Source organism: Podarcis vaucheri, assembly GCF_965113315.1.
Source record: "Podarcis vaucheri genome assembly, chromosome: 7".
Taxonomy (NCBI): domain Eukaryota; kingdom Metazoa; phylum Chordata; class Lepidosauria; order Squamata; family Lacertidae; genus Podarcis; species Podarcis vaucheri.
In genome coordinates, this window is record NC_138765.1 from 2,470,091 (window position 1) to 2,480,249 (window position 10,159).

General features: G+C 47.1%; 1 protein-coding gene across 1 annotated transcript in view; it reads right to left on the minus strand.

Annotated features, from left to right (window-relative positions):
- The window catches only part of WDR62 (WD repeat domain 62), a 30,828-nt gene extending 22,686 nt beyond the window's left edge, over positions 1–8,142 (minus strand). Inside the window, exons 1-5 of the mRNA XM_082230959.1 lie at positions 7,896–8,142; positions 4,489–4,580; positions 3,276–3,338; positions 2,089–2,146; positions 674–844 (exon numbers count right to left, since the gene is read on the minus strand). Of these exons, the coding sequence (XP_082087085.1) occupies positions 674–844; positions 2,089–2,146; positions 3,276–3,338; positions 4,489–4,580; positions 7,896–8,012 (501 nt within the window). The 5' untranslated portion in view covers positions 8,013–8,142. The remainder of the gene's footprint in view (positions 1–673; positions 845–2,088; positions 2,147–3,275; positions 3,339–4,488; positions 4,581–7,895) is intronic.
- Between the last annotated feature and the right edge of the window lie 2,017 nt (positions 8,143–10,159).

Below are 10,159 nucleotides of genomic sequence, written 5' to 3' on the forward strand. Positions count from 1 at the left end.
TACAAAAGACTGGCCAGGCTACCCAAGCGATCCAATCAAGTAACCTGCCAGACAGGAGATAAACAACATTCAAATTTCTGTTTTAAGACCGCCTTTTCTGTGATGTAGGTACGATGTATCTGGGGGGCGGTCTTAGGTTACACCCCTTCTGTGATGTATGTATGATGTTTCTGGGGGTGGTCTTGATCTACAGGATGGGAATTTCAGAAGTCTTTTTAAGGCTTTGCACACCATTTTTCTGGGTCCCTCCTCTCTCCTGCGGGTGAGGGGAGCACCCTGTTGCAACAGATCAATAAAGATCAGGCTTACTAGCTGCTTTGCTTCTCAATATTCTCTGGTTGGCCTCTGTTATCTTCTCCTACCAATAGGGAACCTATGTAAGGACTCTATATGGGCTCTCGGATACCCCATAAGGGGAAAGGGCATTTTTGTTTACAACAGAATGTATATTAAAGCACACACCATTGCATTCCTCTCCCCATACCCAGTCTTCACACTGAATAACCTGCACATTCCCGGTCCTTGCCCATCTTCTCCCACTGAGACACCCTAACATGGCCTGATGGGAATTGTAGTCCAAAGAGCCTGGAGGCCCCAGCATCTCAGATGACATCCCTGCCCTCAAACACGGCAGTGGCTACTTGCTCCTGGACCCCACCTTCCGGCGCCTTACCTTCCAGTCCCACACGTTGACAATCATGTCATGCGGATATCCCACTGAGACCAGGTATTTCATATTGGGGGAAAAGGCCACACACGCCACGCCGTGCTTGTGGCCGTGCAGCTCCGACACCTGGGTTTTCTCTTCGACATCCCACACACGGACTGCCGGCCTGTGCCCGTTCTGCAGGAGGAAAGGCCAGAAGTGTGGTCACTGGGACCATGGCTAGACAGTGCTCAGCCCACGCTGATTCCAGCAGGCCACTAGAGAGGGAGGGAGCAGCCAAATCGCAGGGCCTCTCCATTGGCTCTGTTAAAAGACCAGCTGGATCCGGCCCCTCCCTGCCGCGGAGAGGGTGAGAGGGATGGGACTCCCTTGGCTCTGCTGAAAAATCAGCAACTTCTCTCCACGTTTCCCCATTTCTGCTCTTCACTTCAAGGTCTCCGTCACTGAGAGCCGACGCCTGAGCTTGCTCTTTTCCTACTCCCTCCTATTCTCTTTTCCTTCTGTGTTGTTGACTCTGAGATTGTGAGACTGAGAGGAGGGACCACCTTTTCACTGATATTTGCAAGGTGCTCGGGAACTTTGTTTTGCCAACCACCACCAAGGGACTTCCTTGAAGGATGTGCAGAGAGCACTTCTTGCTCACTTGCAGATGGGTTTTTCAGGTCATAAGGTGTGACGTGTAGGCCATCTTAAGCTCTGGCACGTCGCTTGATAATTCTCACACGGCCACCGTCCGTGCCACTCCACGGTGGGCTCAGAGAAAAGAGAAACGGCTTAGAACCGTGGTTCCCAACGTGGGGCACATGCCCCACAGGGAGGAAATTTGATTTTTAAAGGGGGCAATTCGATGATGAGTTATTAACAGTGATTGGCCCTCCACGTGAATAGGACTTCACTTTTTGAATAATAAGAATTATCTGTCGGGGGCGGGCATCATGATTTTAGAGATGCTACAGGGGGGCATGGCCCAAAAGGGGTTGGGAACCGCTGGTTTAGAACGTCAAAGGGAGCACATTGGAATCATCCGGCGCTAGAACACCACTAGAGGGCATGATTAAGTAACGTTGAAAACACAAGACAAAATATTCCTATGATTTCAATTGGCATTCTAATCCTAAACACTCTCACTTCAGTAGCTTGTGATGGCCCGTGACTGCTGCATTTAAGATAACACAGGTATCTCCTTTATATTACTTTGCTGTCACCAGCCAGGGATTCAAAGTGGTACGACTGAGGTGCAGGTCTCTTGCCAAAGGGAGTTCAAGGCATTGCCACAAATTACAAGTGATAAAAGGAGGCTTCAAAAATGTATTAGTATAATTCGCATGTTTAGATCCGTAAGATTTTTTTTTTAAAAAAAACACCCATACTTTGTACTCCTTGCATAATTTTTAAAGAAAATTCATTCAGTAAAAACTCACCTCACCAGTTGCAATATATTTCCCATCAGGAGAGAAAGACAGAGCACTAACTGTTTTCCTAAAAGTGGGAAGAGAACGCCTTTACATTTTATCTCTCCATAAAATGAATTCCAAAGAAACGTCATGTAACTCTGTTACAGGAAAAGCAACAAACATTTATTGCGGCAGAAACCTGTGTGTGGACTAAAGCCCACTTTTCAGGTGCATAGGATGACATTGCTCCAAACGGAATGGGTGCAAGTCCACAAAAGCTTTTGCCACAAACTAGTTGTGAGTCATTATAGAAAGGAATAATAATAATAATAATAATAATAATTTATTATTTATACCCCGCCCATCTTGCTGGGTTTCCGCAGGAAACAACAAAGAGCTTTAAAGTCATCTGCACATCTTGATTGTTAACCAGCTGAGTGCTTTCTTAAAATTATTATTAGCCCACTTCATTATTTGTTTAAACCAGTGGTGGGGGGCCATTTTTTAAAAAATCATAGCTACCTGCTGGTGTTACTCTAATGGAAGTGACATCAGCTGATGGGTGGGCAAGGGGACGGGGTTTGCTTCTGCACTGGCTGAGAGCTAGCGTGCAGGATTTAACCTTCCACTCATGAACTGATGGGCAGGGGTTAAATCCTGATTAGTTTGGGTGTGCATTCCTGTCAGGAGTAGGAGGAATGTCACACACAGTAGAAGCAAAACATGGAGCTAACTGTAAGCCCTTTTACAAACCGCTGCATGCTGGTCTTTAAACCTCTGGTTTTGGGAGGTTCAAAGTGCCGTGCAGAGCTTTTTTGCGCTGCTCTTTAAACCTCCAAAAGCTGTAGGTTTGAAGAGAAATGTGGGGCTATCTGCAAAACACCATTCACACTGCTCCACTTAAAGGTCCAGACAATTGGGACTTCAAAGCGAAGTATTCTATGATGAGACGGCCCTGCCCTCCAGTCAAATTTGGCTCTCCGTTGGTGTGATAAGAATCTGGCCTGCTAGCAAGAAAAGGTTCCCCATTATTTAAAACGATTTACTGATCAAATAAACACCACAATAATGTTCTGTTCTCTGGGAAATCACTTTCAACAAGCTTCACCCATACTTGGCCAGGAATTCACATGCAAGCAGCAATTTTTTATTTTTTATTTTACTATAAACACTCCAATTAGCAAGAGTGATATGAAAACTAATATATACATTACCTAGCAGTATTAAAAATATGCCTCTGTTTATTCTGCCGAGGATTTAAAATCACAACCACACATCTGGAAAGAGAGATCAAAACATTTACATGAGGGAGAATTTCCCAACTCTAAATAGGGGAAAGTGACTAAATTTTACTGCCTGGAAAAATGTACTCAGGGGAGGGAAGCATTCATTTACAAAAACTGTGGTTTATTATCCTGGATTGATCAAATCAACCATAGTGAAAATCAACCACACTTCCTGGTTCAGGCATAATGGCAACCGTGCTTCAATAAAAATGGAAGCAAATGCTTCAAGTCACTTTGTCATACCCGAGGAGAGGGAAAGGAGAGCAGGCAGGCCTGAGGCTTGTCCAGATTTATTCCCACACCATGATTTAGTATTATTTGCAAATTAAGCCAGTATGACTGGTCACAAGCTCCCTTCCTCTCTAGCAACACAACAGGAAATAGGATATTTGTGGATGATCATGCAGAAGACAATCAACAAATACCACAACAGTGACTAACAACATCTGTCTAAGGGTCTAATTGATGGTCCCAGAGATCTCCCCCTGCCCTCCAAAAGACTGGCAAACAAATCCATACTTCCCTTCTAATAGTACAGCTTATTTATAATAATATAATAATAATTTATTATTTATACCCCGCCCATCTGGCTGGGTTTCCCCAGCCACTCTGGGCGACTTCCAACCGAATATTAAAAACAATACAGCCTCAGACATTAAAAACTTCCCTAAAGAGGGCCGCCATCAGTTGTCTTTTAAAAGTAAAATATTCGTTTATTGCTTTGACATCTGCTGGGAAGGAGTTCCACAGGGCAGGCACCACCACCAAGAAGGCCCTCTGCCTGGTTCCCTGTAGCTTTGCTTCTCGCAGTGAGGGAACCACCAGAAGGCCCTCGGTGCTGGATCTCAGTGTCTGGGCTGAACGATGGGGATGGAGACGCTCCTTCAGCTATGCTGGACCAAGGCTGTTTAGGGCTTTAAAGGTCAGCACCAACACTTTGAATTGTGCTCGGAAACGTACTGGGAGCCAATGAAGATCTTTCAGGACCGGTGTTATATGGTCTCGGCGGCCGCTCCCAGTCACCAGTCTACATGCCGCATTCTGGATTAATTGCAGTTCATTGCAGTTATTCAAACCACCCATTTCACTGAGCATCAGGTTCCAAAATATCTAGCTGCACTGACTACAGCAAAGCACCTACCCTGTTGGATAGGCTATCTGCCCCGTGTTTGGGTCACAAGTTAAAGCACTGCTGGTTTGAGTAGTTATTCCCAAGACTTTCTCTAGCATAACCTGTCCAAAGAAAGAAGAAAGAAAACAGTGTCATATGTCCATTCGTAATAATGCCATGATTTCCACTGAACGTGAATGCAAGTGGAGAAGTCATGTCCGCAGCCCCGTGACCCAGGAAGGAACTTTCCCTCGGCCTTTGCTCCTCTAGGAGAGTTATCATTTTTCATGTTTCACAACAAGCAGAAACTCAGCCTGAGGCTTTTCTCAGATGCTCATTCCATCAGTCACTATGGAAACTTTCAAGTCCCAACTTTAGAATAAGAATGTGACTGAATGCCAGTTTGCTGGAGAGCAAAAGGAGGGGGAAGCTAAAGTGGATGTTGAACTAAGTGGATCTGATGTTCTTAGTGATGTGATAAGTTTGGACTACAGAATTTCTGCTGCTCACGATGCAGTAGCCTTCGTGGCAGCCCTAAAGCATAGTAGGTGCACCCCAATACTTACTTTTCACCAGCTTTTAACTGGAATTCCCTCCTTCCTTCCAGTACAGTCGTACCTTGGTTGCTGAACGCCTTGGTACTCGTACGTTTTGGCTCCTGAACGCAGCAAACCCGTAATTGAGTGTTCCAGTTTGCAAACGTTCTTTGGAGCCCAAACGTCCGAAGCGGCTTCCGAGTGAGTGCAGGAAGCTCCTGCAGCCAATGGGAAGCCGCGCCTTGGTTTTTGGACATTTTCTGAAGTCAAACGGACTTCCAGAACCGATTCCGTTCGAGAACCAAGGGGCGACTGTATTTATATGCTGCTTTTCTGACAAAATAATGGCACATCAAAGTGGCTTCCAGGCCATTTAACCCCATCCACCCCCCTCTCTCGCTCAACAGTACATTCCCCTCCCAATTTAAAACATATTGCCCAATCATAAAACATTACTCATTGTTGTGGAAACTTGACAGATAAAGTACTATTTTAAAAATGTTTTCCCCGCTTTCCTTTCAAGGGAAGAACTTAAAGCACCTAATATAATTGATGTCAAAGATTTTTAAAATAACAAGTTTGTGAAAATATTGAACAGACTTGGCAGCTCAGCTTCCAACATGGGTCTCTTTAAAAAGAACAGGTCTCCCACTAGGCAGCAGAAATTATATAGCAATTGTAAACACTATATAGTTTTATAGTCACAGAGGTGCGTCTTTATGCTGGCTCTTGACACTTGTTGTGTACAATTTTACAACCCACCTTCCTTTTGTGGCTGCATATATTGTTTTACACCCTTTTTAATATTGTGCTTTAACATTGTAACCCGCTTTGGGGCAAAGGGCAGGTAATTAATAATAATAATATCCTGCCTTTCCACCAAAAAGTGCAGCTCACAATAAAAAGCAAGGGCCTGATATAATGTATGTAACACACGAATGTGTCACATGACACATGCACCAAACACAACCCCAGGCAAGAGGCCTCAAATACAGAGCCAAGGAGCTGTAACAGCAGCCCCTCCCCCAGAAAAAATATCTTTGCCGCAAGAGCAACATTATTTGTTTAAAAATTACTGCTGAAATGAAGTTAATTACTGCAATGTACTGTCAATTTAGTTGTGAATGCTTTAACTTCATTGATTGAATGCTCCATGCAATTTAATAATAAAGTACATAAGCCAGTGCTTTTTTTCTTTAAAAATGTTTAGGACCGGGTACTCTCATTTTCCTACTCATACTGAAATACTGCCCCTCAATGAGGCCAAACTTGGATTCACAAAATGTTTAGGGGTATGCGTCCAGGTTTTGATGAGGCCCTCAGCTTCTGAAGGTAATGGGGCCCTTTATACGTCCAGCTGTCCTTTGTCCACAGCAAATGGTCGCTGTTTTTTGTGTTGAATATATGGTATTTAAAAGGGACGTGGGTGGTGCTGTGGGTTAAACCACAGAGCCTAGGACTTGGTGATCAGAAGGTCAGCGGTTCAAATCCCTGCGACGGGGTGAGTTCCCGTTGCTCAGTCCTTGCTCCTGCCAACCTGGCAGTTCGAAAACACATATAAGTGCAAGTAGATAAATAGGTACCGCTCCAGCGGGAAGGTAAATGGCGTTTCCGTGCGCTGCTCTGGTTTGCCAGAAGCGGCTCAGTCATGCTGGCCACATGACCCGGAAGCTGGACGCCGGCTCCCTCGGCTAATAAAGCAAGATGAGTGCCGCAACCCCAGAGTCGGACACGACTGGACCTAATGGTCAGAGGTCCCTTTACCTTTATATGGTATTTATGGTAAGTTATGGACCTCATAGGTATCTCAAGCCATTTGCACATGTTGCCGTGCAACCAGTCCATGCAGAGTGTTGGCACCCTATATATAGAAAGGAGCAAAGCAGGGATATTTTAGGGGGCAGACGAGCAGGCGGGGCCCATGACTTGCACCACAGGAGCCTACACAACACAAAACACTGTTGCTGTTTGTAGGTTTTCTTTTATTTGTACCTCCAGTTTTTTCCCCTTTAAATTTTTCAGGGGCTCCCAAGAGAATGGGGCCCTAAGCTAGAGCTTGTTTAGCTTATACTTTACGTAAATCCAGCACTGCCTGTGTCCCCCCCCCGAAAAAAAGCACTGACATCAGCTGATCACGCACCAGAAGCAGTACGTCTATACACTATAAACACAACTTGAGTTATGCACTATAATAAATGGACTAAATGCATAGCTGTCAACGTTTCCCTTTTTTTAAGGGAAATTCCCTTATTCCAAATGGGATTCCTCGCAAGAAAAGGGACAAGTTGACAGCTATGACTAAATGTTTTAACATAACCCGAGATTCTTAACCCTGATTTAAATTCACTTCGTTACTAACCTATTTCAAATGCTTCGATTACTGCATGAACCCCTTAACCCCGCCCACCGATGTAGCCCCGCCCACACCCCTCCAAGCTCCGCCCCGAGCGTTCTTCCCTCCCGCCTCTCGAAAGGCAGCCACCTTTGGCCCCGCCCACCGGCCCTTCGCCCCGCCCACAGCCCAAGCCCCGCCCCGAGCGTTCTTCTCTCCCGCCTCTCGCCGGCGTTCGAAGGCAGCCGCCTTTGGCCCCGCCCACAGCCCCTCCAAGCTCCGCCCCCGAGCGTTCTTCTCTCCCGCCTCTCGCCGGCGTTCGAAGGCAGCCGCCTTTGGCCCCGCCCACAGTCCCCTGGCCCCGCCCACAGCCCTCCAAGCTCCGCCCCCGAGCGTTCTTCTCTCTCGCCGGCGCTGGAAAGGCAGCCGCCTTTGGCCCCCGCCCACCGGCCCCTTGGCCCCGCCCACAGCCCTGCAAGCTCCGCCCCCGAGCGTTCTTCTCTCTCGCCCGCGCTCGAAAGGCAGCCGCCTTTGGCCCCGCCCACCGGCCCCTTGGCCCCGCCCCTCACCGCCTCCTCCGGCCCCTGGAGTTTCGACCGGCGCCTCAGGCTCAGGAGCGGCGGCGAGTCCGCGCCGGAGGCCAAGGGTCGCGCGTAAAAACCTCCTCCTCCGCCGCCGCCGGCCATTTCCCGCTGGCTTAGGAGCTCCTGTCCGAGCCCCGCCGCGGCCTCTCTTTTCTCCGCCGCCGCCTCAGGCGTAACCGTCCCAAACAGCGCGCGGAAAACCGCCTCTGCCCTGCTATTGGGCGGATATCCCGTCAGTCACGCCTGAATGCAGCCAATGAGGAGGGCGAGGCGTGTCCGCAACAGCCGCCTTTCCCCGCCGGGTGCGGCTGAGCCAATGAGGCGGCGCCGTCCCGCCCTCGCGCCTCTTCCAGTTCGCGGGTTCGAATCTCATCAAGCAACGATGCGTGTTCATTTAATTAAAATTTTAAAATGTCATTTCCACCCCATCTGAGACGCCTAATCTATTCGATCGGCGGAGTTGACACTGCTTACAGGTGCGACATAAAGCCCTTGCTGTGTTTGTAACAACTAGCCGCACCTACCCCTTGGAACTCCCCGCCTCTTGACATCACTGGGCTCTTTGGGGCGCCTGCGAAAAACATTCCTGTGTAGACAAGCCTCCCCAAATGCGCAGAAAGCCAATGCAAACTTTAATCCGTTTAAAAGCATTTTGACTTTTATATGCTTCAAAGCAGGGTTGTAAATTTTTATTTCACCGTCTTCTGCAAACTGCTTTGAGGTTTGTTTGTTTGTTTGTTTGTTTGTTTTCCAATCCAGAAGTGTGTAAATTTCAGAATAATAATAATAATAATAATAATAATAATAATAATAATAATAATAAATTATTTGTACCCCGCCCATCTGGCTGGGTTTCCCCAGCGACTCTGGGCGGCTTCCAACAAAGATGAAAAATACATGAAAATGTCACACATTAAAAACTTCCCTGCCTTCAGGGAAAAAGGGCTGCCTTCAGATGTCTTCTAAATGTTAGGTAGTTGTTTATCTCTTTGACATCTGATGGGATGAAACAGATCCGGCGAACAAGCGGCAAATTGCTCACCCATCCATAAAAGAACTCGCCTGTTCACAGTGCAAGTTTAGAAATTAGAATTTAAAAAGAAAGGAAGAAATGTGTCTACTCAGAAGTAACTTCCACTGAGATCAGCGGGGCTTGCTCCCAGCTGACAGCCCCACGGAACTCAACAGGAATCACTTCTCAGTAGGAAAAAACCCTCTTTTTTGCTTTATAAAGTGTGTGCATGCGCGAGCGCACGTGTGCATTACTCTGCATTTCATGACGTTGCCTCCTGGGACTGTAATGGATCCGAGTCACACGTGGTTTCCAGTTTCCGGGTTGCCTTTGGACGCCCAAACAAATCGGAATTACAGAATCGGATCATGGGATTGTAGAGCTGGAAAAGGTGCAGAGGGTCATCTGGTCCAACCCTCTGCAAAAATACCCGAGCAGTGGTCTTTCTACCTTACCCCCCCAAAAAAAACCAGGAGTTCTTTCTCTAACGCAGGACCATGTACCAGTTTAAAAACTTTGAAAACGTTGGCAAACGTTTTAATTTTGAAAACGTTGGCAAACTTCTCAGAACCGCTTTCTGCAACTCAGACCAAGAGAGAGGAGCATAGGAAAGCGATAGGCAGAAAGGGCACGTGGAGTGAAGAGAATTAAAAGTGAATCCCATGTTTCCGGTTAAGGGAAGTTTTTAATGTTTGATGTATTTTAAATATTTTGTTGGAAGCCGCTCAGAGTGGCTGGGAAAACAAAGCCAAATGTGCGAGGCATAAATAATAATAATAATAATAATAATAATAATAATAATAATAATAATAATAAATTTCCCCATACGAAATAAAATCCCAAGTGGGGGGAAAACAGCCGCTCCTCTCTTGGCTTCTTAGACTCTCAACCTGTGGGACCCCAGATATTGTTGAACTACAACTCCCATCACCCCTAGCTAGCAAGGCCAGAGCTGAGGCATGATGGGAGTTGTAGTCCAACAACACGTGCCCAGGTTGAGAGCCACTGATTGGAGGGAGGAAGACCTGCTGCCCTGTGAAATATTTCCAGCCTGCCATTGGCCACCATTTCCCTATCTCTACCGTCTCACCCGCGTTTCCCCCACCCGCAGGGTCTCTGCTTTTTTTCCTATCTCTACGTTCCCACTCCGGGCGCGATTCCCCCGGATGCCGGCTTCCCGGGCCCCGTCTGCGCGTGCGCGAGGGCGGGGTCTACGGGTCGGGAGGAGGGACCTGAA